Genomic DNA, 27,932 nt, shown 5'->3' with positions numbered 1-27,932 from the left:
TTCTTAGATTGCTTCTGAAACATGTGTTTGTGAGATGCCCTACACTGACTAGACTAGTGTTAACCAGTGCCCTACACTTAGTAGACTAGGGTTAACCAGTGCCCTACACTGACTAGACTAGGGTTAACCAGTGCCCTACACTGACTAGACTAGGGTTAACCAGTGCCCTACACTTAGTAGACTAGGGTTAACCAGTGCCCTACACTGTCTAGACTAGTGTTAACCAGTGCACTGTTTAGACTAGGGTTAACCAGTGCCCTACACTGACTAGACTAGGGTTAACCAGTGCCCTACACTGACTAGGCTAGGGTTAACCAGTGCCCTACACTGACTAGGCTAGGGTTAACCAGTGCCCTACACTGACTAGGCTAGGGTTAACCAGTGCCCTACACTGACTAGACTAGGGTTAACCAGTGCACTGTCTAGACTAGGGTTAACCAGTGCCCTACACTGACTAGACCAGGGTTAACCAGTGCCCTACACTGACTAGACTAGGGTTAACCAATGCACTGTCTAGACTAGGGTTAACCAGTGCCCTACACTGACTAGGCTAGGGTTAACCAGTGCCCTACACTGACTAGACTAGGGTTAACCAGTGCCCTACACTGACTAGACTAGGGTTAACCAGTGCCCTACACTGACTAGGCTAGGGTTAACCAGTGCCCTACACTGACTAGACTAGGGTTAACCAGTGCCCTACACTGACTAGACCAGGGTTAACCAGTGCCCTACACTGACTAGACCAGGGTTAACCAGTGCCCTACACTGACTAGACCAGGGTTAACCAGTGCCCTACACTGCTAGACCAGGGTTAACCAGTGCCCACTGACTAGACCAGGGTTAACCAGTGCCCTACACTGACTAGACCAGGGACCAGTGGTAGACCAGGGTTAACCAGTGCCCTACACTGACTAGACCAGGGTTAACCAGTGCCCTACACTGACTAGACCAGGGTTAACCAGTGCCCTACACTGACTAGACCAGGGTTAACCAGTGCCCTACACTGACTAGACTAACCAGTGCCCTACACTGACTAGACCAGGGTTAACCAGTGCCCTACACTGACTAGACCAGGGTTAACCAGTGCCCTACACTGACTAGACCAGGGTTAACCAGTGCCCTACACTGACTAGACCAGGGTTAACCAGTGCCCTACACTGACCAGGGTTAACCAGTGACCAGACCAGGGTTAACCAGTGCCCTACACTGACTAGACCAGGGTTAACCAGTGCCCTACACTGACTAGACCAGGGTTAACCAGTGCCCTACACTGACTAGACCAGGGTTAACCAGTGCCCTACACTGACTAGACCAGGGTTAACCAGTGCCCTACACTGACTAGACCAGGGTTAACCAGTGCCCTACACTGACTAGACCAGGGTTAACCAGTGCCCTACACTGACTAGACCAGGGTTAACCAGTGCCCTACACTGACTAGACCAGGGTTAACCAGTGCCCTACACTGACTAGACCAGGGTTAACCAGTGCCCTACACTGACTAGACCAGGGTTAACCAGTGCCCTACACTGACTAGACCAGGGTTAACCAGTGCCCTACACTGACTAGACCAGGGTTAACCAGTGCCCTACACTGACTAGACCAGGGTTAACCAGTGCCCTACACTGACTAGACCAGGGTTAACCAGTGCCCTACACTGACTAGACCAGGGTTAACCAGTGCCCTACACTGACTAGACCAGGGTTAACCAGTGCCCTACACTGACTAGACCACCAGGCCCTACACTGACTAGACCAGGGTTAACCAGACCAGGGTTAACCAGTGCCCTACACTGACTAGACCAGGGTTAACCAGTGCCCTACACTGACTAGACCAGGGTTAACCAGGGTTGCCCTACACTGACTAGACCAGGGTTAACCAGTGCCCTACACTGACTAGACCAGGAACCAGGTTAACCAGTGCCCTACACTGACTAGACCAGGGTTAACCAGTGCCCTACACTGACTAGACCAGGGTTAACCAGTGCCCTACACTGACTAGACCAGGGTTAACCAGTGCCCTACACTGACTAGACCAGGGTTAACCAGTGCCCTACACTGACTAGACCAGGGTTAACCAGTGCCCTACACTGACTAGACCAGGGTTAACCAGTGCCCTACACTGACTAGACCAGGGTTAACCAGTGCCCTACACTGACTAGACCAGGGTTAACCAGTGCCCTACACTGACTAGACCAGGGTTAACCAGTGCCCTACACTGACTAGACCAGGGTTAACCAGTGCCCTACACTGACTAGACCAGGGTTAACCAGTGCCCTACACTGACTAGACCAGGGTTAACCAGTGCCCTAGACACTGACTAGACCAGGGTTAACCAGTGCCCTACACTGACTAGACCAGGGTTAACCAGTGCCCTACACTGACTAGACCAGGGTTAACCAGTGCCCTACACTGACTAGACCAGGGTTAACCAGTGCCCTACACTGACTAGACCAGGGTTAACCAGTGCCCTACACTGACTAGACCAGGGTTAACCAGTGCCCTACACTGCCCTAACCACACTGACTAGACCAGGGTTAACCAGTGCCCAGGGTTAACCACACTGACTAGACCAGGGTTAACCAGTGCCCTACACTGACTAGACCAGGGTTAACCAGTGCCCTACACTGACTAGACCAGGGTTAACCAGTGCCCTACACTGACTAGACCAGGGTTAACCAGGTTAGACCAGTGCCCTACACTGACTAGACCAGGGTTAACCAGTGCCCTACACTGACTAGACCAGGGTTAACCAGTGCCCTACACTGACTAGACCAGGGTTAACCAGTGCCCTACACTGACTAGACCAGGGTTAACCAGTGCCCTACACTGACTAGACCAGGGTTAACCAGTGCCCTACACTGACTAGACCAGGGTTAACCAGTGCCCTACACTGACTAGACCAGGGTTAACCAGTGCCCTACACTGACTAGACCAGGGTTAACCAGACCAGGGTTAACCAGTGCCCTACACTGACTAGACCAGGGGGTTAACCAGTGCCCTACACTGACTAGACCAGGGTTAACCAGTGCCCTACACTGACTAGACCAGGGTTAACCAGTGCCCTACACTGACTAGACCAGGGTTAACCAGTGCCCTACACTGACTAGACCAGGGTTAACCAGTGCCCTACACTGACTAGACCAGGGTTAACCAGTGCCCTACACTGACTAGACCAGGGTTAACCAGTGCCCTACACTGACTAGACCAGGGTTAACCAGTGCCCTACACTGACTAGACCAGGGTTAACCAGTGCCCTACACTGACTAGACCAGGGTTAACCAGTGCCCTACACTGACTAGACCAGGGTTAACCAGTGCCCTACACTGACTAGACCAGGGTTAACCAGTGCCCTACACTGACTAGACCAGGGTTAACCAGTGCCCTACACTGACTAGACCAGGGTTAACCAGTGCCCTACACTGACTAGACCAGGGTTAACCAGTGCCCTACACTGACTAGACCAGGGTTAACCAGTGCCCTACACTGACTAGACCAGGTGCCCTAACCTGACTAGACCCTACACTGACTAGACCAGGGTTAACCAGTGCCCTACACTGACTAGACCAGGGTTAACCAGTGCCCTACACTGACTAGACCAGGGTTAACCAGTGCCCTACACTGACTAGACCAGGGTTAACCAGTGCCCTACACTGACTAGACCAGGGTTAACCAGTGCCCTACACTGACTAGACCAGGGTTAACCAGTGCCCTACACTGACTAGACCAGGGTTAACCAGTGCCCTACACTGACTAGACCAGGGTTAACCAGTGCCCTACACTGACTAGACCAGGGTTAACCAGTGCCCTACACTGACTAGACCAGGGTTAACCAGTGCCCTACACTGACTAGACCAGGGTTAACCAGTGCCCTACACTGACTAGACCAGGGTTAACCAGTGCCCTACACTGACTAGACCAGGGTTAACCAGTGCCCTACACTGACTAGACCAGGGTTAACCAGTGCCCTACACTGACTAGACCAGACCAGTGGTCTGACTAGACCAGGGTTAACCAGTGCCCTACACTGACTAACCAGACCAGGGTTAACCAGTGCCCTACACTGACTAGACCAGGGTTAACCAGTGCCCTACACTGACTAGACCAGGGTTAACCAGTGCCCTACACTGACTAGACCAGGGTTAACCAGTGCCCTACACTGACTAGACCAGGGTTAACCAGTGCCCTACACTGACTAGACCAGGGTTAACCAGTGCCCTACACTGACTAGACCAGGGTTAACCAGTGCCCTACACTGACTAGACCAGGGTTAACCAGTGCCCTACACTGACTAGACCAGGGTTAACCAGTGCCCTACACTGACTAGACCAGGGTTAACCAGTGCCCTACACTGACTAGACCAGGGTTAACCAGTGCCCTACACTGACTAGACCAGGGTTAACCAGTGCCCTACACTGACTAGACCAGGGTTAACCAGTGCCCTACACTGACTAGACCAGGGTTAACCAGTGCCCTACACTGACTAGACCAGGGTTAACCAGTGCCCTACACTGACTAGACCAGGGTTAACCAGTGCCCTACACTGACTAGACCAGGGTTAACCAGTGCCCTACACTGACTAGACCAGGGTTAACCAGTGCCCTACACTGACTAGACCAGGGTTAACCCCTACACTGACTAGACCAGGGTTAACCAGTGCCCTACACTGACTAGACCAGGGTTAACCAGTGCCCTACACTGACTAGACCAGGGTTAACCAGTGCCCTACACTGACTAGACCAGGGTTAACCAGTGCCCTACACTGACTAGACCAGGGTTAACCAGTGCCCTACACTGACTAGACCAGGGTTAACCAGTGCCCTACACTGACTAGACCAGGGTTAACCAGTGCCCTACACTGACTAGACCAGGGTTAACCAGTGCCCTACACTGACTAGACCAGGGTTAACCAGTGCCCTACACTGACTAGACCAGGGTTAACCAGTGCCCAGGGTTAACCAGTGCCCTGACTAGACCAGGGTTAACCAGTGCCCTACACTGACTAGACCAGGGTTAACCAGTGCCCTACTGACTGACTAGACCAGGGTTAACCAGTGCCCTACACTGACTAGACCAGGGTTAACCAGTGCCCTACACTGACTAGACCAGGGTTAACCAGTGCCCTACACTGACTAGACCAGGGTTAACCAGTGCCCTACACTGACTAGACCAGGGTTAACCAGTGCCCTACACTGACTAGACCAGGGTTAACCAGTGCCCTACACTGACTAGACCAGGGTTAACCAGTGCCCTACACTGACTAGACCAGGGTTAACCAGTGCCCTACACTGACTAGACCAGGGTTAACCAGTGCCCTACACTGACTAGACCAGGGTTAACCAGTGCCCTACACTGACTAGACCAGGGTTAACCAGTGCCCTACACTGACTAGACCAGGGTTAACCAGTGCCCTACACTGACTAGACCAGGGTTAACCAGTGCCCCCTGACTAGACCAGGGTTAACCTGCCCTACACTGACTAGACCAGGGTTAACCAGTGCCCTACACTGACTAGACCAGGGTTAACCAGTGCCCTACACTGACTAGACCAGGGTTAACCAGTGCCCTACACTGACTAGACCAGGGTTAACCAGTGCCCTACACTGACTAGACCAGGGTTAACCAGTGCCCTACACTGACTAGACCAGGGTTAACCAGTGCCCTACACTGACTAGACCAGGGTTAACCAGTGCCCAGTACACTGACTAGACCAGGGTTAACCAGTGCCCTACACTGACTAGACCAGGGTTAACCAGTGCCCTAGACCACTGACTAGACCAGGGTTAACCAGTGCCCTACACTGACTAGACCAGGGTTAACCAGTGCCCTACACTGACTAGACCAGGGTTAACCAGTGCCCTACACTGACTAGACCAGGGTTAACCAGTGCCCTACACTGACTAGACCAGGGTTAACCAGTGCCCTACACTGACTAGACCAGGGTTAACCAGTGCCCTACACTGACTAGACCAGGGTTAACCAGTGCCCTACACTGACTAGACCAGGGTTAACCAGTGCCCTACACTGACTAGACCAGGGTTAACCAGTGCCCTACACTGACTAGACCAGGGTTAACCAGTGCCCTACACTGACTAGACCAGGGTTAACCAGTGCCCTACACTGACTAGACCAGGGTTAACCAGTGCCCTACACTGACTAGACCAGGGTTAACCAGTGCCCTACACTGACTAGACCAGGGTTAACCAGTGCCCTACACTGACTAGACCAGGTTAACCAGTGCCCTACACTGACTAGACCAGGGTTAACCAGTGCCCTACACTGACTAGACCAGGGTTAACCAGTGCCCTACACTGACTAGACCAGGGTTAACCAGTGCCCTACACTGACTAGACCAGACCAGGGTTAACCAGTGCCCTACACTGACTAGACCAGGGTTAACCAGTGCCCTACACTGACTAGACCAGGGTTAACCAGTGCCCTACACTGACTAGACCAGGGTTAACCAGTGCCCTACACTGACTAGACCAGGGTTAACCAGTGCCCTACACTGACTAGACCAGGGTTAACCAGTGCCCTACACTGACTAGACCAGGGTTAACCAGTGCCCTACACTGACTAGACCAGGGTTAACCAGTGCCCTACACTGACTAGACCAGGGTTAACCAGTGCCCTACACTGACTAGACCAGGGTTAACCAGTGCCCTACACTGACTAGACCAGGGTTAACCAGTGCCCTACACTGACTAGACCAGGGTTAACCAGTGCCCACACTGTAGACCAGGGTTAACCAGTGCCCTACACTGACTAGACCAGGGTTAACCAGTGCCCTACACTGACTAGACCAGGGTTAACCAGTGCCCTACTCTGACTAGACCAGGGTTAACCAGTGCCCTACACTGACTAGACCAGGGTTAACCAGTGCCCTACACTGACTAGACCAGGGTTAACCAGTGCCCTACACTGACTAGACCAGGGTTAACCAGTGCCCTACACTGACTAGACCAGGGTTAACCAGTGCCCTACACTGACTAGACCAGGGTTAACCAGTGCCCTACACTGACTAGACCAGGGTTAACCAGTGCCCTACACTGACTAGACCAGGGTTAACCAGTGCCCTACACTGACTAGACCAGGGTTAACCAGTGCCCTACACTGACTAGACCAGGGTTAACCAGTGCCCTACACTGACTAGACCAGGGTTAACCAGTGCCCTACACTGACTAGACCAGGGTTAACCAGTGCCCTACACTGACTAGACCAGGGTTAACCAGTGCCCTACACTGACTAGACCAGGGTTAACCAGTGCCCTACACTGACTAGACCAGGGTTAACCAGTGCCCTACACTGACTAGACCAGGGTTAACCAGTGCCCTACACCTAGACCAGGGTTAACCTGACACTGACTAGACCAGGGTTAACCAGTGCCCTACACTGACTAGACCAGGGTTAACCACTACTGACTAGACCAGGGTTAACCAGTGCCCTACACTGACTAGACCAGGGTTAACCAGTGCCCTACACTGACTAGACCAGGGTTAACCAGTGCCCTACACTGACTAGACCAGGGTTAACCAGTGCCCTACACTGACTAGACCAGGGTTAACCAGTGCCCTACACTGACTAGACCAGGGTTAACCAGTGCCCTACACTGACTAGACCAGGGTTAACCAGTGCCCTACACTGACTAGACCAGGGTTAACCAGTGCCCTAGACCACTGACTGACTAGACCAGGGTTAACCAGTGCCCTACACTGACTAGACCTTAACCAGACCAGGGTTAACCAGTGCCCTACACTGACTAGACCAGGGTTAACCAGTGCCCTACACTGACTAGACCAGGGTTAACCAGTGCCCTACACTGACCAGGGTTAACCAGACCTAGACCAGGGTTAACCAGTGCCCTACACTGACTAGACCAGGGTTAACCAGTGCCCTACACTGACTAGACCAGGGTTAACCAGTGCCCTACACTGACTAGACCAGGGTTAACCAGTGCCCTACACTGACTAGACCAGGGTTAACCAGTGCCCTACACTGACTAGACCAGGGTTAACCAGTGCCCTACACTGACTAGACCAGGGTTAACCAGTGCCCTACACTGACTAGACCAGGGTTAACCAGTGCCCTACACTGACTAGACCAGGGTTAACCAGTGCCCTACACTGACTAGACCAGGTGCCCTACAACTAGACCAGGGTGCCCTACACTGACTAGACCAGGGTTAACCAGTGCCCTACACTGACTAGACCAGGGTTAACCAGTGCCCTACACTGACTAGACCAGGGTTAACCAGTGCCCTACACTGACTAGACCAGGGTTAACCAGTGCCCTACACTGACTAGACCAGGGTTAACCAGTGCCCTACACTGACTAGACCAGGTTAACCAGTGCCCTACACTGACTAGACCAGGGTTAACCAGTGCCCTACACTGACTAGACCAGGGTTAACCAGTGCCCTGACACCAGGGACTACAGACCAGGGTTAACCAGCCCTACACTGCCCTACACTGACTAGACCAGGGTTAACCAGTGCCCTACACTGACTAGACCAGGGTTAACCAGTGCCCTACACTGACTAGACCAGGGTTAACCAGTGCCCCACTGACTAGACCAGGGAGTGCCCTACAGACCAGGGTTAACCAGTGCCCTACACTGACTAGACCAGGGTTAACCAGTGCCCTACACTGACTAGACCAGGGTTAACCAGTGCCCTACACTGACTAGACCAGGGTTAACCAGTGCCCTACACTGACTAGACCAGGGTTAACCAGTGCCCTACACTGACTAGACCAGGGTTAACCAGTGCCCTACACTGACTAGACCAGGGTTAACCAGTGCCCTACACTGACTAGACCAGGGTTAACCAGTGCCCTACACTGACTAGACCAGGGTTAACCAGTGCCCTACACTGACTAGACCAGGGTTAACCAGTGCCCTACACTGACTAGACCAGGGTTAACCAGTGCCCTACACTGACTAGACCAGGGTTAACCAGTGCCCCAGTGACCCTACACTGACTAGACCAGGGTTAACCAGTGCCCTACACTGACTAGACCAGGGTTAACCAGTGCCCTACACTGACTAGACCAGGGTTAACCAGTGCCCTACACTGACTAGACCAGGGTAACCAGTGCCCTAACCAGGGTGCCCTACACTGACTAGACCAGGGTTAACCAGTGCCCTACACTGACTAGACCTAGACCAGGGTTAACCAGTGCCCTACACTGACCTAGACCAGGGTTAACCAGTGCCCTACACTGACTAGACCAGGGTTAACCAGTGCCCTACACTGACTAGACCAGGGTTAACCAGTGCCCTACACTGACTAGACCAGGTTAACCAGTGCCCTACACTGACAGACCAGGGTTAACCCTACACTGACTAGACCAGGGTTAACCAGTGCCCTACACTGACTAGACCAGGGTTAACCAGTGCCCTACACTGACTAGACCAGGGTTAACCAGTGCCCTACACTGACTAGACCAGGGTTAACCAGTGCCCTACACTGACTAGACCAGGGTTAACCAGTGCCCTACACTGACTAGACCAGGGTTAACCAGTGCCCTACTCTGACTAGACCAGGGTTAACCAGTGCCCTACACTGACTAGACCAGGGTTAACCAGTGCCCTACACTGACTAGACCCAGGGCCCTACACTGACTAACCAGTGCCCTACACTGACTAGACCAGGGTTAACCAGTGCCCTACACTGACTAGACCAGGGTTAACCAGTGCCCTACACTGACTAGACCAGGGTTAACCAGTGCCCTACACTGACTAGACCAGGGTTAACCAGACCACTGACTAGACCAGGGTTAACCAGTGCCCTACACTGACTAGACCAGGGTTAACCAGTGCCCTACACTGACTAGACCAGGGTTAACCAGTGCCCTACACTGACTAGACCAGGGTTAACCAGTGCCCACTGACTAGACCAGGGTTAACCAGTGCCCTACACTGACTAGACCAGGGTTAACCAGTGCCCTACACTGACTAGACCAGGGTTAACCAGTGCCCTACACTGACTAGACCAGGGTTAACCAGTGCCCTACACTGACTAGACCAGGGTTAACCAGTGCCCTACACTGACCAGACCAGGGTTAACCAGTGCCCTACTGACTAGACCTAACCAGCCCTACACCAGGGTTAACCAGTGCCCTACTGACTAGACCAGGGTTAACCAGTGCCCTACACTGACTAGACCAGGGTTAACCAGTGCCCTACACTGACTAGACCAGGGTTAACCAGTGCCCTACACTGACTAGACCAGGGTTAACCAGTGCCCTACACTGACTAGACCAGGGTTAACCAGTGCCCTACACTGACTAGACCAGGGTTAACCAGTGCCCTACTGACTAGACCAGGGTTAACCAGTGCCCTACACTGACTAGACCAGGGTTAACCAGTGCCCTACACTGACTAGACCAGGGTTAACCAGTGCCCTACACTGACTAGACCAGGGTTAACCAGTGCCCTACACTGACTAGACCAGGGTTAACCAGTGCCCTACACTGACTAGACCAGGGTTAACCAGTGCCCTACACTGACTAGACCAGGGTTAACCAGTGCCCTACACTGACTAGACCAGGGTTAACCAGTGCCCTACACTGACTAGACCAGGGTTAACCAGTGCCCTACACTGACTAGACCAGGGTTAACCAGTGCCCCTACTCTGACTAGACCAGGGTTAACCAGTGCCCTACACTGACTAGACCAGGGTTAACCAGTGCCCTACACTGACTAGACCAGGGTTAACCAGTGCCCTACACTGACTAGACCAGGGTTAACCAGTGCCCTACACTGACTAGACCAGGGTTAACCAGTGCCCTACTCTGACTAGACCAGGGTTAACCAGTGCCCTACACTGACTAGACCAGGGTTAACCAGTGCCCTACTCTGACTAGACCAGGGTTAACCAGTGCCCTACACTGACTAGACCAGGGTTAACCAGTGCCCTACACTGACTAGACCAGGGTACACTGACTAGACCAGGGTTAACCAGTGCCCTACACTGACTAGACCAGGGTTAACCAGGGTGCCCTACACTGACTAGACCAGGGTTAACCAGTGCCCTACACTGACTAGACCAGGGTTAACCAGTGCCCTACACTGACTAGACCAGGGTTAACCAGTGCCCTACACTGACTAGACCAGGGTTAACCAGTGCCCTACACTGACAGGGTTAACCAGTGCCCTACACTGACTAGACCAGGGTTAACCAGTGCCCTACACTGACTAGACCAGGGTTAACCAGTGCCCTACACTGACTAGACCAGGGTTAACCAGTGCCCTACACTGACTAGACCAGGGTTAACCAGTGCCCTACACTGACTAGACCAGGGTTAACCAGTGCCCTACACTGACTAGACCAGGGTTAACCAGTGCCCTACACTGACTAGACCAGGGTTAACCAGTGCCCTACACTGACTAGACCAGGGTTAACCAGTGCCCTACACTGACTAGACCAGGGTTAACCAGTGCCCTACACTGACTAGACCAGGGTTAACCAGTGCCCTACACTGACTAGACCAGGGTTAACCAGTGCCCTACACTGACTAGACCAGGGTTAACCAGTGCCCTACTCTGACTAGACCAGGGTTAACCAGTGCCCTACACTGACTAGACCAGGGTTAACCAGTGCCCTACACTGACTAGACCAGGGTTAACCAGTGCCCTACACTGACTAGACCAGGGTTAACCAGTGCCCTACTCTGACTAGACCAGGGTTAACCAGTGCCCTACACTGACTAGACCAGGGTTAACCAGTGCCCTACACTGACTAGACCAGGGTTAACCAGTGCCCTACACTGACTAGACCAGGGTTAACCAGTGCCCTACACTAACTAGACCAGGGTTAACCAGTGCCCTACACTGACTAGACCAGGGTTAACCAGTGCCCTACACTGACTAGACCAGGGTTAACCAGTGCCCTACACTGACTAGACCAGGGTTAACCAGTGCCCTACACTGACTAGACCAGGGTTAACCAGTGCCCTACACTGACTAGACCAGGGTTAACCAGTGCCCTACACTGACTAGACCAGGGTTAACCAGTGCCCTACACTGACTAGACCAGGGTTAACCTCTCTCTCTTGCCATTTCCCGCTCTTCCATATTTTCTCTTTCCGTCTATCCATCTTGTTCTGAACCTTGCTGATAAGACTCTTCCTGTGTGTGTGTGTGTGTGTGTGTGTGTGTGTGTGTGTGTGTGTGTGTGTGTGTGTGTGTGTGTGTGTGTGTGTGTGTGTGTGTGTGTGTGTGTGTGTGTGTGTGTGTGTGTGTGTGTGCTGTTGTTTTGCACGTGCGCAGAATGAAAGATGACTTGTCTTTTTGATCTGCTGTACCTTTACAGTAGTTAACTTGTTTTCTTACGTGTATTAATGCATTATTCTAGCGCTGCAGTATGATGATGCAACATCATATATGCAACAATATTATCACAGCCAATGTAAATTGACATATTAAATGAAAGACCATAATAAATCAGGTTCATTAACAGATAATGAAACTTTGACAAACAGGAAAGATTTAATTGGTCCTCCTGGTAAATCCAAAATGCATCTTAGAGTTTGGGGACGTGCCCTGATGCACTCTCTAGGAGCATTTTGATTGGTAACCGGGCTGTGTAGCTCTCTCACCTGATTGGCTGTGTTGATGTCTATGCCATTCTTTATGTGGTCAATGGCCTTGTCCATGTTACCAGAACGAGCCGCACGCAGAAAACTACTGACAGCATCAGCCTGAGAGAAAGAAAGGCAGGGATAAAGGGGGTGGGGGATGAACAGAGGCACATAGAGTGGGAGAGGGACAGATATGTGTAAAAAGGGAAGACAGAGAGCGGGATGGAGAGAGATTTCTATTATTGTCATCATTCAAATCAAAACCACACAATGTCAAAGACACATGGACAGGACGAGACTATAGACGCTTTCCATTGGTGTTTTCCTCATCTCCCTCCTCACTGTTATTGAACAGGACAGGACAGTCGGCCCAGCCCCCTCCCATTGGCCAATCAGAGCCAGGCCTGGCAGGGTGGGGACCCGAGAGGAGGGGGTGCAGGGGATTGGCGTCCATAAAGACAGACAGCCTCTGTCCCAGGCTCCATCCCCGTCGCCTCTGACTCCCTGAACCATCTGTGTCCCAAATGGCACCCTATTCCCAACATAGGACTCTGGTCAAAAGTAGAGAATAGGGTGCCAATTGGGATGCAAACCTTAGCGTTATGGTGGGGTGTGTGTCTGCCCTGCTATGCTGCCCAGTGGTGTGGCTGGTGGTCTGGCTGGTGCTCTGGGGTGGTGTGTGCGTGTGTGTTTAGTGAACACTCTGCCTAATGGTCTAACACATGGTCTGGCTGTGTTTTTGTCTCTGTTTTGTTTGTGTCTGGGGGCTTCATGCCTCTCAGGCAGGGGTGCTGAGATAGGATCACTCATACGGCACGAGGGAGAGGGACATGGGGAGAGGGGTAAAGAGAGAGGGACAGAGAGAGAGAGAGAGAGAGAGAGAGAGAGAGAGAGACAGAGAGAAGGAGGGAGATGGAGAGAGAGAGGGGGAAAGGGAGAGAGAGTCTACTGCGGCAAACCATCCTTCCCCCACCATTAGTCTCTCTCATTCTATCTACAGTATCTCGCTCTATCAATTATTCCCACACTCCTCAGGAGCACTCGTGACTCATTTTCTTAATGTCTAGGTCATACCACGTGGTATCATGCCGCCAGTCTCTCTGTCCATCCCTCATTCTCCTTCTTTCCTCCCTCTTTTTCTCTCTGGTGTCTGACTAAAGTATGGCCAGGGATTTCTCCATGTCAATAAGATCCTGAGCAACCATCAATATACTTTTTGTGAAATCCCAAGTCCCAAAATCCTACAGAATTACAAACACACACACACACATTTACACATAGGCCACGCTCAGAAACAAAAACAGACACACACACACATACCCACCCAAGCAAGTGCAACCACACACACAGTGACTCAAAAATGTGTTCAACACAAGTTACTCAACACACACAGTCACAGTGACATTGATGTTGGCCCCCGTTCAGCTATGTGTGAAACACTGGCCCTCTTTTCAGACAGTGGTAACAGAGAGAATGAAGACCCACAAGCCCATGCTGTGGGCATGGCAACTTATGATACAAACCATCACCCAGAGCACTAGTGCAAGTGGTGCAGCACTGCGCAAAGAAAAGGACTATCTTTCAGAGCATTTCCCTGTAACAAACTGGTAGGCCTTGATAGCTGGGCTGCTAGCTAGCAGCACGCTAACTCCACACAGCCTGAGCACACCCAAAACTCACCATGTATCTCTCAGCCATGAGAGATTCATCAAGAAAAAGTCACAATGTTTCCAACTTTCCACCTAAAGGTTAATGTAATCTTGTTTAACATCGCTCCCTAGTTAAAGGAAAAGCTACAGTTCTTTCTGGGAAGTGTAGGCTAGTTAGTCTTAGGTAACTTCATGGCTCTCACTTGACATTTTTTTTTGTATATATACACTTTGACAGTTTATCAGATACACCCATCTAGTGCCGGATTGGACCCGCCTATGCCTCCAAAACAGTCTGAATTATTCGGGGCATTCTACAAGGTACCGGAAACCTTCCACAGGGATGTTGGTCCATGTCGACGTGATGACATCACGCAGTTGCAGCAGATTGGACGGCAGTACATTGGGTTGAGGTCTGGGGACTGCTCAGGCCGCTCAAGTAAACTGAACTCACTGTCATGTTCCAAGCAATGTTTTCTACTACTCAATTGTCCAGTGTTGGTGATTGTGTGCCCACTGGAGCCAATACTTTTTGTTTTTAGCTGATAGGAGTGGAACCCGGTGTGGTCGTCTGCTGGTATAGCCGATCCGTGACAAGGATCGCCGAGTTTTGCGTTCCGAGATATCGTTCTGCACACCACTGTCGTACTGCACCTCTATTTGTCTGTTTGTGGCCCGCCTGTTAGCTTGCATGACTATTGCCATCTCCTCTCACCTCTCTCATCAACGAGCTGTTTTCGCCAACAGGACTGCCTGCTGACAAAGTCACTTGTTTTGCCTATTCTAACATTCAATTGAACCGTGACTAAATGCCTCAATGCCTCAATGCCTGTCTGCTTGCTTTGTATAGCATGCCACGGCCATGTGACTCACTGTCTGTAGGAGCAATCCATTTTTGTGAATGGGGTGGCTAAAAATGGGGTGGCTAAAAACCACCTTAGGATTGATTATAAACAACGTTTGACATGTTTCTACGAACTTTACAGGGACTATTTAGATTTTTCGTCTGCCTGTTGTGACTGCGTTTGAGCCTGTGGATTACTGAACAAAATGCGCGAACAAAACTGAGTTTTTTGGATATAAACAGGGACGTTATTGAACAAAACAAACATTTATTGAGTAAATGGGAGTCTTGTGAGTGCAACCATATGAAGATCATCAAAGGTAGGTGATTAATTTTATCGCTATTTCTGACTTGTGTAACAACTCTACTTGGCTGGTAACTGTTTGTAATGATTTGTCTGCTGGGCGCTTTTCTCAGATAATCGCATGGTATGCTTTCGCCGTAAAGCCTTTTTGAAATCTGACACCATGGTTGGATTAACAAAAAGTTAATCTTTAAACCGATGTATAACACTTGTATGTTTTATTAATTTTTATAATTTTTATGTTTTTGAATATGGCGTTCTGCAATTTCACTGGATGTTGGCCAGGTGGGATGCTAGCGTCCCACGTACCCTAGTGAGGTTAACTCTCTCCTTAACTCTCTCCTGAACTACCTCCTGACCTACCTCTTTAACTACCGCATTAACTCACTACTTAACTCTTTCTCTCCGTCTGTCAACGCCTTTCTTCACACTGTCACTCTGGAAACTCTATACATGTACAAGACCTTGAACACATACTCACACAGACATGCACATACACATGTTAAAAACGTATAAAGACTTCCTCACACACTGTTCTTGCATACACACTAAAGAGTGTTAGTGTTTAAAGTTGTTTTCATAAACTTCTGTCCCATGTGGAAAGTTAAGGCTGAGACACTGTCTTCTTGGAGTGAACACCAAACTGCACTTAGCTTTTTGCAAGCACTTAGCAGCTAGTTATCTAAGATATAGAAAGTGAACAACAACACTAGGATTGCGCAAGCAGACCTTCCTCAGTTACTCACAGTGATAGAGTTGTCCTGGTCAGCCATGGCCTCTCTCCTCTCTCTCCTTTCCTCTCATACTTTGCCTCTCCAACCCGTCCACTGTGAGAAAGGCGATAGCACCCAAATCCCCTCCCTCCAGCCTGCTTCACGACAACAAACTGACCCCCTTAGTACTCCTCAATTACTCTTCCTGTTGTACCCACAAACACAGATACACACACCCACCTGTTACAACAGTTAAACTTACCGTGGTGGGGTACCCTCCTGACAGAAATAGAAACTCATACAGTGTGTGTGTGTGTGTGTGCGCGCACAGATGTCTAGAAACCTACTTAGCCTCAAATAGATACTGCCCACACACGATGCATAGGGTGCTTCACATTCCACCAAAGACTGTGCACAGCTGGTCAGAGTGTAATTAGGTTGTCTTTTCTAGTTGATTGTGTGTGCAGTCACTGCCATGGTGACTCAGAGAAAATATTTTCTCCACAGTTCAAGCAAAGACAGATCATGACACACACACACACACACACACACACACACACACACACACACACACACACACACACACACACACACACACACACACACACACACACACACACACACACACACACACACACACACACACACACACACACACACACACACACACACACACACACATACTCAGGCCAAGCAGGAGAGTATATGTGGATAACCAGTATGAGGTGGCATGGTAACACCATGGTGACCCCCACTGAGGCCTCCGTAGTTGGCTTACCACCACCCAATCTCTGACCACCCCTACTGCACCACTTAGCCGGCCCCCACTAGTCCCTAGCCCACCCCAACTCTGGGCCTGCAGTTCCACCTGTCCTGGAGCTAGAGGGAGATCAAGACCTGACCAGCACTGCATTACAGAGAAGAGAAGTAGTGGGGAAATGATGTACCTGTTAAGGGCAAGAGTAGGTGATTTGTTAAAAGATGCTTAATGTCCACACACGCACTCACGCACACACTCACGCACACATTCACGCACGCACTCACGCACGCACTCACGCACACACTCACGCACGCACTCACGCACACACTCACGGACACACACACACACACACACACACACACACACACACACACACACACACACACACACACACACACACACACACACACACACACACACACACACACACACACACACACACACACACACACACACACACACACACACACACACACACACACTAGGCTCTGTTGAAATGCACTCCTACCAGGAGTGCATGGGTCAGCCAAAGTTCAGATCTCAGAGGGTCATTTTAGCACAGGGAGAGTGCAGAAGTCTGACATGACCTATCCCTGCAGTGGACAGACTGGACAGAGCACTAACAGTAGCCTTACTTTTTCAGTTCAATAACTTGGAGAACCATGCAATGTCAATGACGATCTTTGGATAAAATTATGCACATTTGTAATGTTCAGTACAGTGTGTTTATGTTGGTGTGAGTTCAGTCTATACTAATGTGCGAGGTAAGTGTGTGGTGCAGTCAGATAAGGGTAGAAGGGGCACTTTGTAGGCCACACCCGAACTCTGCATGCCAGGCTGACGCAGAGTCACCCCACTCTCAGTGTAAACATGCACACTTTCACTGGCTCACTAGCCTGTCTATCCCTATCCCCTCTCTCTTACACACAAACCATAATACAAACACACATACGCAGAAGCCTGAAATCCTCTCATGCCTTGTAAATCGTCATGCTAATCTTAACTAACCCAGTGTGATGGAGATGGATGTGGGTCTAGGTCCTAGAAGCCCCAGAGAGAGGACAGTGCTGTGTGGCGGGGCTGGCTGGGGTTAGTGGAACCACATCATAAATCACCCTCTACTGTTACTGCACTGTATGGAAGGAGAGACAATAAGCTGCAGTGTGTCATCATTAGCATCACATCACACTGTAGCGCTATGGGGTATCCCATTGTCCTCAGGGTCTGTCCACTGTACCTCTGTCTCTTTCTCTTCAATCCTCACATTCTTCCCTTATCACATTTGACTAATTCTACCCTGCTTTACTTCCTTTTCCTTTGTTCATCCCTGTCTCATATAATCCTTGTTCAATCCCTCTCCTCTTTTCCCTCCTCCATTTTCCCTCTCCTCTCAATGCGCGCTCTCTCTCTCTCTCTCTCTCTCTCTCTCTCTCTCTCTCTCTCTCTCTCTCTCTCTCTCTCTCTCTCTCTCTCTCTCTCGCTCTCTCTCTCTCTCTCTCTCCCCCTCTCTTTCCCCCCCTCTCTCGTGCTGGTGCTGCGGCAGACATGATGACATCACCTTCTAGCTGGTGTACTGCAGCAGTGTGACACAGTCAGTGTGTGAGTGTGTGTTTGTCTGTAAGAGATTCAGTGTGTGTGTGCGCACACGTGTGTGTGGGTGCGTGTGTGTGCGTGCATGTATGTGAGTGTGTGTTTGTGTCTCATGAGTCCCATTCAGTAGTGTCAACAGTAAGGGATAACTGTCTCTCAGTGTCTAAGTAGGTGTGAAACCTGACAGAGACCAGGGCATAACCAAGGCACAAATGCCTCTGTGTGTGTTTGATGACATGCTTTAAACAGTGACGGTTCTACTTTAAGCCCTGGACGACAGGACCATGTGAGGTTGAGGCTGGGATAGGAGAGAAGGAACAGTGCATGGAGGCATGGAGCTGCCTGGTTTCAGGCTCTTGCTCTCCCAGGGAGTATCACAGGAATGAGCCATTGATCTTAAGGTAACCCTCTCCTCTGGTCCCTATGGACCTGTGTGTGAGGCTGACCCAGGCAGCTAACCATTAACCTGCAATGAAACGGATGCAGAAACCAGTGCTGAGTCTGCACTATGCATAGCCTGAAGTACACAGATCGCTGTCAACACTGTGATAGATGCATTCTTGAGAATGAATGCATGAATGTCTGTATGTAGCCTCGCGACTTTTATAGCCTCGCTACTGTACGTATATTGCCTGTCTTTTTTCTGTTGTTTTATTTCTTTACTTACCTTTTTTTCAATATTGGTTAGAGCCTGTAAGTAAACATTTCACTGTAAGGTCTACTACACCTGTTGTATATCCGGCGTACGTGACAAATAAACTTTGATTTGATTTGATGTTTATAACACACACAATCCCCTCTCCATAAGCAAATGGCACACTGAGACTTTGCAGAGGTGCACCAGGTGCAAATCATAGATATTTTAGATGACACCTCAGCTATTTGTGGACCCAGCAGAAAGGTGCCAATAAGGGGTGTTATGTGCAGTTTATGACGAGATAGTATCCTTCCCATATAGTACGGCTACAGCATGCTATCTAGGGCCACAACATAACTAAATGGGTGTGGAAATTCCTGCGGAGACGTCTTAAGCAGCTATTCCGTTTCCCTTTTCTGCTGACTTGCATTTGTTCATGAAATGGATTTTCTTTGCATCTATCACCTTTCTCCATCCCTCCATCTCTCAGTGTTTTAGCTAGCTGCAGAGTGAACACGTTGTTTCCAGTCAGGGTGGTGGTGTTGTGGTGAGGAGGAGCCAGTCAGACAGAGACCCCCAGGGATTCTACTCTGGACACACTTACAGGAACCAGCCTGGTCAAGCAATTACAACCACTCACTCAACACAGTCTGTCTGTGTCTGTGTGTGTGTGTGTGTGTGTGTGTGTGTGTCTGTCTGTCTGTCTGTCTGTCTGTCTGTCTGTCTGTCTGTCTGTCTGTCTGTCTGTCTGTCTGCTTCAGCTATACACACTGATCACAAGTCTATATTTCCCTCTCCTTTTGACTGTTTACTTTCTCACGCTTTCTATCTCTCTTTCTATTTCCGTGTTCCTGTGTGTCTGTCTTTCTCTTTGACTCACCCCTCTATCTGGACCCCTCAGCAGTGGATGAGATTGTCTTGGTTTTTGAGATCTTTTGTGGAAAGATGGAGGGAGGGGGAACCATAGAAGTAGAGAGGGGACTGTTTACAGAGCGTGAGAAAGAATGGTAGAAAGTGACGATAATCATGTAGCCTGTGTACTACTGCGTAGTTACGCAATCATTATTTTTGGTAACAACGATAGAGAATTAACTAGAGACTGCTAATAAGTCCCATGTTTACAATAGATTTTGTAATCAGGTTAACAACTAAATAGCTAAGTAGTCACTGTGGGGTTACACTTTAGAGTCTGAGCAGAAGAGAGTGGGTGATTGAGTGAGCTGTGTAGAGAACTCAGAGGGAGTCTGAGCAGAAGAGAGTGGGTGATTGAGTGAGCTGTGTAGAGAACTCAGAGGGAGTCTGAGCAGAAGAGAGTGGGTTATTGAGTGAGCTGTGTAGAGAACTCAGAGGGAGTCTGAGCAGAAGAGAGTGGGTGATTGAGTGAGCTGTGTAGAGAACTCAGAGGGAGTCTGAGCAGAAGAGAGTGGGTGATTGAGTGAGCTGTGTAGAGAACTCAGAGGGAGTCTGAGCAGAAGAGAGTGGGTGATTGAGTGAGCTGTGTAGAGAACTCAGAGGGAGTCTGAGCAGAAGAGAGTGGGTGATTGAGTGAGCTGTGTAGAGAACTCAGAGGGAGTCTGAGCAGAAGAGAGTGGGTGATTGAGTAAGCTGTGTAGAGAACTCAGAGTGAGTCTGAACAGAAGAGAGTCAGTGATTGAGTGAGCTGTGTAGAGAACTCAGAGGGAGTCTGAGCAGAAGAGAGTGGGTGATTGAGTGAGCTGTGTAGAGAACTCAGAGGGAGTCTGAACTGTCATCTATGAAATATCAAACAGAAGCACAGCCAGCAGATCTACAGCTTTGATCCGACCATCACTGAGTGTGACTCTATACTGACAATTAAATACGGCTGCAGCATTGAGCTATGTGTGTGTGTGTGTGTGTGTGTGTGTGTGTGTGTGTGTGTGTGTGTGTGTGTGTGTGTGTGTGTGTGTGTGTGTGTGTGTGTGTGTGTGTGTGTGTGTGTGTGTGTGTGTGTGTCCGTGAGTGTGTGCGTGAGTGCGTGCGTGAGTGTGTGCGTGAGTGCGTGCGTGAGTGCGTGCGTGAATGTGTGCGTGAGTGTGTGAGAATTGCAACCTTATCAGATACAGTAATTGTAACAGTACAAAATGTTTAGCCCATCCTCACAACTATCAATAATGCCCACACATAGGTGAATTTAACATTTCTTAATGGAACATTCCACTACTAAACAATATTTTGGTATTTGTTTCAGTTGTCCATTGTTGACATAGTCCCAAAATGTTTTGCTTGTCAGAAATCAAGTTTTCAAGATATGTAACATTCAAAATACAGAAATCTTCTCGTATGATGCATTTTGCATCCAGTAATGCAAAACGCAGCAACCTGGACCCGTACAAATGAGCTGGTCTTGACAATCTGGGCCCTCTATTTCTGAAACTATCCGCCGCCACTCCTATTACCAGCCTGTTCAACCTCTCTTTCATACCGTCTGAGATCCCCAAGGATTGGAAAGCTGCCGCAGTCATCCCCCTCTTCAAAAGGGGGAGACACCCTGGACCCAAACTGTTACAAACCTATATCCATCCTGCCCTGCCTATCTAAGGTCTTCGAAAGCCTAGTCAACAAACAGATCACTGACCATCTCGAATCCCACCGTACCTTCTCCGCTGTGCAATCTGGTTTCCGAGCCGGTCACGGGTGCACCTCAGCCACGCTCAAGGTACTAAACGATATCATAAACGTCATCGATAAAAGACAGTACTGTGTAGCCGTCTTCATCGACCTGGCCAAGGCTTTCGACTCTGTCAATCACCATATTCTTATCGGCAGACTCAGTAGCCTCAGTTTTTCTAATGACTGACTTGCCTGGTTCACCAACTACTTTGCAGACAGAGTTCAGTGTGTCAAATCGGAGGGCATGTTGTCCGGTCCTCTGGCAGTCTCTATGGGGGTGCCACAGGGTTCAATTCTCGGGCCGACTCTTTTCTCTGTATATATCAATGATGTTGCTCTTGCTGCGGGCGATTCCCTGATCCACCTCTACGCAGACGACACCATTCTGTATACTTCTGGCCCTTCCTTGGACACTGTGCTATCTAACCTCCAAACGAGCTTCAATGCCATACAACACTCCTTCCGTGGCCTCCAACTCCTCTTAAAACCTAGTAAAACCAAATGCATGCTTTTCAACCGTTCGCTGCCTGCACACCCGCACACCCCACCAGCATCACCACTCTGGATGGTTCCGACCTAGAATATGTGGACATCTATAAGTACCTGACTTAGAATACGTAGACAACTACAAATACCTGGGTGTCTGGCTAGACTGTAAACTCTACTTCCAGACTCATATCAAACATCTCCAATCTAAAATCAAATCTAGAGCCGGCTTTCTATTCTGCAACAAAGCCTCCTTCACTCACGCCGCCAAACTTACCCTAGTAAAACTGACTATCCTACCGATCCTCGACATCGGCGATGTCATCTACAAAATAGCTTCCAATACTCTACTCAGCAAACTGGATGCTGTTTATCACAGTGCCATCCGTTTTGTTACTAAAGCACCTTATACCACCCACCACTGCGACCTGTATGCTCTAGTCGACTGGTCCTCGCTACATATTCGTCGCCAGACCCACTGGCTCCAGGTCATCTACAAGTCCATGCTAGGTAAAGCTCCGCCTTATCTCAGTTCACTGGTCACGATGGCAACACCCACCTGTAGCACGCGCTCCAGCAGGTGTATCTCACTGATCATCCCTAAAGCCAACACCTCATTTGGCTGCCTTTCCTTCCAGTTCTCTGCTGCCTGTGACTGGAACAAATTGCAAAAATCGCTGAAGTTGGAGACTTTTATCTCCCTCACCAACTTCAAACATCTGCTATCTGAGCAGCTAACCGATCGCTGCAGCTGTACATAGTCCATCGGTAAATAGCCCACCCAATTTACCTACCTCATCCCCATACTGTTTTTATTTATGTACTTTTCTGCTCTTTTTCACACCAGTATCTCTACCTGCACATGACCATCTCAGTGTTAATCTGCTAAATTGTAATTATTCGCCTACCTCCTCATGCCTTTTGCACACAATGTATATAGACTCTTTTTTTCTTTTTTTCTACTGTGTTATTGACTTGTTTATTGTTTACTGTGTGTTGTCTGTTCACACTGCTATGCTTTATCTTGGCCAGGTCGCAGTTGTAAATGAGAACTTGTTCTCAACTAGCCTACCTGGTTAAATAAAGGTGAAATAAATAAAATACATTTTAAAAATTATATTTAGCAAAATGCATCATAAGGGGATGATTTCTGTATTTTGAATGTTACATATCTTTAAGTTTGCATCATCTGGCCTTTCACGGCATGCTTAACCAGATGATGTCTGCTGCTGCTGAGCGTCTTTGCTGTAGTCAAAATCCCCCTCTAAACCTACGTGCTGAATCAGCAGTCCTCTGGCTATACAGTATACAGATAAAATATCGTAGATGTCTGCTGTGTGTCTTTTAATCTTCATACTACCTAAATTAGCAGGAGCTTCAGTGAAGTCGAGATAAAATGATGTAGCTAATGAGAGATAAGTGTACTGATCATCAGCTTACTTACCCACCCACAACAGCCATTCCACAACAGAACAGAACAGAGCACTAAACTAAGTCATAACAAGATTCAAAGAAGACTACAGAACAGGACACACAGCTATCACACACACGCACGTCTCACACACAATCTCACAGACACACATGCACCGTTACTCCCTAAAATGTATCCCAAACGACTAGCTAGACTCTCTCCCGTAGATCTGTAGTTGCTATGGGACACCAAGTCAAATGAATGTAATGGACAAAACATGAACAGCCAGAAGTTCTGTTTTGAGAGAGTTTAAAGTTAAAAAAAGATTCAGTCAACTTTCTGTCACTATTGTTCTATTCTATTGAAGGCAACTAAAATACGAATTAACTCAAAGATGAATCTGTTTAATATGAGACAAATGTCATCAGGAAGCATCAATATGGAATAGACAACTGTGTTTACACTGTCTCAAATAGCCCTCTACTCATCATCTCCTTGTCCTCTATCCTTCACTCTCTTTCTCTCTGTGACAGACAGAGACATGGACAGATTCACTAATGAAGGGAAGACCACATAGAGAGAGGGAAGTGAGGAAGAGGTCTCCAAATAGTTCATGAAGAGAGAATCTTAGCTGCATGAAGATGTAGGAAAGTAAAGATGAGCTGATCTAAGTGAATTATACTGTAACTGAAGATGAATATATTAGAAGGGTTGGAGTTGCGTCCGTTCATTGATTCAAAATAGAGAGATGATCAAAATAAAAGGATAGTTTAATAACTGTGCAGTAAAATGATTTAGGTGGACAGACAGGGGAAATTGACAGTTGGGTTAGTTAGAAATCACCGGGAAAGGTAGTGGAAGTTCTAACAAAGTGATCTAAGACCACAACATGGTTAAACTGTAGTATACAGAAACAAGACTGCTAACAGAGTAAACAGATAAACCCACAAACAGACTGTCAGAGAGACAGTAGCATGAGGAATACAGACTGTCAGAGAGACAGTAGCATGAGGAATACAGACTGTCAGAGAGACAGTAGCATGAGGAATACAGACTGTCAGAGAGACAGTAGCATGATGAATACAGACTGTCAGAGAGACAGTAGCATGATGAATACAGACTGTCAGAGAGACAGTAGCATGATGAATACAGACTGTCAGAGAGACAGTAGCATGATGAATACAGACTGTCAGAGAGACAGTAGCATGATGAATACAGACTGTCAGAGAGACAGTAGCATGATGAATACAGACTGTCAGAGAGACAGTAGCATGATGAATACAGACTGTCAGAGAGACAGTAGCATGGTGAATACAGACTGTCAGAGAGACAGTAGCATGATGAATACAGACTGTCAGAGAGACAGTAGCATGGTGAATACAGACTGTCAGAGAGACAGTAGCATGAGGAATACAGACGGTCAGAGAGACAGTAGCATGATGAATACAGACTGTCAGAGAGACAGTAGCATGATGAATACAGACGGTCAGAGAGACAGTAGCATGATGAATACAGACGGTCAGAGAGACAGTAGCATGATGAATACAGACGGTCAGAGAGACAGTAGCATGATGAATACAGACGGTCAGAGAGACAGTAGCATGATGAATACAGACTGTCAGAGAGACAGTAGCATGGTGAATACAGACTGTCAGAGAGACAGTAGCATGAGGAATACAGACTGTCAGAGAGACAGTAGCATGATGAATACAGACGGTCAGAGAGACAGTAGCATGATGAATACAGACTGTCAGAGAGACAGTAGCATGATGAATACAGACTGTCAGAGAGACAGTAGCATGATGAATACAGACTGTCAGAGAGACAGTAGCATGATGAATACAGACTGTCAGAGAGACAGTAGCATGATGAATACAGACTGTCAGAGAGACAGTAGCATGGTGAATACAGACTGTCAGAGAGACAGTAGCATGAGGAATACAGACGGTCAGAGAGACAGTAGCATGATGAATACAGACTGTCAGAGAGACAGTAGCATGATGAATACAGACGGTCAGAGAGACAGTAGCATGATGAATACAGACTGTCAGAGAGACAGTAGCATGATGAATACAGACGGTCAGAGAGACAGTAGCATGATGAATACAGACTGTCAGAGAGACAGTAGCATGGTGAATACAGACTGTCAGAGAGACAGTAGCATGAGGAATACAGACGGTCAGAGAGACAGTAGCATGATGAATACAGACTGTCAGAGAGACAGTAGCATGATGAATACAGACGGTCAGAGAGACAGTAGCATGATGAATACAGACGGTCAGAGAGACAGTAGCATGATGAATACAGACGGTCAGAGAGACAGTAGCATGATGAATACAGACGGTCAGAGAGACAGTAGCATGATGAATACAGACTGTCAGAGAGACAGTAGCATGGTGAATACAGACTGTCAGAGAGACAGTAGCATGAGGAATACAGACTGTTAGAGAGACAGTAGCATGATGAATACAGACGGTCAGAGAGACAGTAGCATGATGAATACAGACTGTCAGAGAGACAGTAGCATGATGAATACAGACTGTCAGAGAGACAGTAGCATGATGAATACAGACTGTCAGAGAGACAGTAGCATGATGAATACAGACGGTCAGAGAGACAGTAGCATGATGAATACAGACTGTCAGAGAGACAGTAGCATGAGGAATACAGACGGTCAGAGAGACAGTAGCATGATGAATACAGACGGTCAGAGAGACAGTAGCATGATGAATACAGACTGTCAGAGAGACAGTAGCATGATGAATACAGACTGTCAGAGAGACAGTAGCATGGTGAATACAGACTGTCAGAGAGACAGTAGCATGATGAATACAGACTGTCAGAGAGACAGTAGCATGATGAATACAGACTGTCAGAGAGACAGTAGCATGATGAATACAGACTGTCAGAGAGACAGTAGCATGATGAATACAGACTGTCAGAGAGACAGTAGCATGATGAATACAGACTGTCAGAGAGACAGTAGCATGATGAATACAGACTGTCAGAGAGACAGTAGCATGATGAATACAGACTGTCAGAGAGACAGTAGCATGATGAATACAGACTGTCAGAGAGACAGTAGCATGATGAATACAGACTGTCAGAGAGACAGTAGCATGATGAATACAGACGGTCAGAGAGACAGTAGCATGATGAATACAGACTGTCAGAGAGACAGTAGCATGATGAATACAGACTGTCAGAGAGACAGTAGCATGATGAATACAGACTGTCAGAGAGACAGTAGCATGATGAATACAGACGGTCAGAGAGACAGTAGCATGATGAATACAGACTGTCAGAGAGACAGTAGCATGAGGAATAGAGTGAAGGAGAGAGTGAAGAGATTACAGTGATAAAGGAATAATAAGGAGACAGTTATGGAACACAATCCAGTTTCTACTCACTCCACAGGTGATGAGCTTGGCCGGCATGCTTGCTGGCCCTCCACTCCCTCTCTCTGCTTTTCTCTCTCTCTCTCTCTCTCTCTCTCTCTCTCTCTCTCTCTCCTTTCTCTCTCTCTCTCTCTTCTTTCTCTCTCTCTCTCTCTCCTCTCTCTTTTCTCTCTCTCTCTCTCTCTCTTACACACACACTCCACTGTTGTTTCCTTGCCCCCCGAGAGTGTTTGCTGGGACTGGGCACTGAGACCATGTCCTACCTAAACACACACACGCAGACACACACACTTGAGTGCACAGGGCCCGTCCAGTGTGGGAGGGGAGGGGGTGTTTATCTCTAGAGGAATGCTGCCTGTATCTAAAGACACACATTGAACACACACTCCCCTCAATCTCACGCTGTGTCGCCTCGCCCACTACCTCTCCCTGTCTCTCTTTCACTCATTTGTCTATTTCCTTTTCTCTCTTTCTTCATCTTCTCTCCTCCATGACACTTTCCATTTACTGTCTTCCTCTCTCTCCACCAGCTCCCCCCCTCGTTCTCTCTCTTTACTTTCACTTGTTTTGATGTCCCCCAGCTCTCTCTCTTTCACCTCGAGATTGATCCCTCGGGGTGAAAGAGAGAGTGTAGAGCGTGTGTTGATCCCTTCTTTTCTGCTATCCCTCCTTAGCTACATGTCTTCCCACATCTCTCTGTCCCTCCTGCCTTTTTTTGTGACAGCCAGACAATCTTTTTTTTTCTCAGCCTGCCATTTACAGACAGGCGTTGTGTTTTGGGTGGAGAATTCCTGTGCTCTGTGAGCGGGTCTGTTCCAGTCTGTGGAATGACTTACAGTGACAAAGCGCCCAGTGGGGGGGCCATTTACGTTGCCACTACCCCATGACAATGGACCAGACGCACGGGGCGGGGGGAGGCCAGCCTCTCAAAG

The 27,932-nt window shown here is 48.8% G+C and overlaps 1 protein-coding gene across 18 annotated transcripts in view; it reads right to left on the bottom strand.

Annotated features, from left to right (window-relative positions):
• Positions 1 to 27,932, bottom strand: part of LOC118358384 (ankyrin-1-like) — a 209,168-nt gene that overhangs the window by 61,778 nt on the left and 119,458 nt on the right. For 16 of the 18 annotated variants that reach the window (XM_052478822.1, XM_052478828.1, XM_052478815.1 and 13 more), the window contains one exon: positions 12,596 to 12,697. In XM_052478822.1, the coding sequence (XP_052334782.1) occupies positions 12,596 to 12,697 (102 nt within the window). Of the gene's footprint in view, positions 1 to 12,595; positions 12,698 to 16,120; positions 16,604 to 27,012; positions 27,179 to 27,932 lie in introns of those variants that run through there. The other 2 variants (XM_052478824.1, XM_052478825.1) reach the window with 2 other exon arrangements.

This window comes from Oncorhynchus keta, chromosome 25 (genome assembly GCF_023373465.1).
Source record: "Oncorhynchus keta strain PuntledgeMale-10-30-2019 chromosome 25, Oket_V2, whole genome shotgun sequence".
NCBI classification, from domain to species: Eukaryota; Metazoa; Chordata; class Actinopteri; order Salmoniformes; family Salmonidae; genus Oncorhynchus; species Oncorhynchus keta.
Note: the sequence above shows the minus strand (reverse complement) of the source record. Positions and strands in the feature narration are given on the sequence as shown.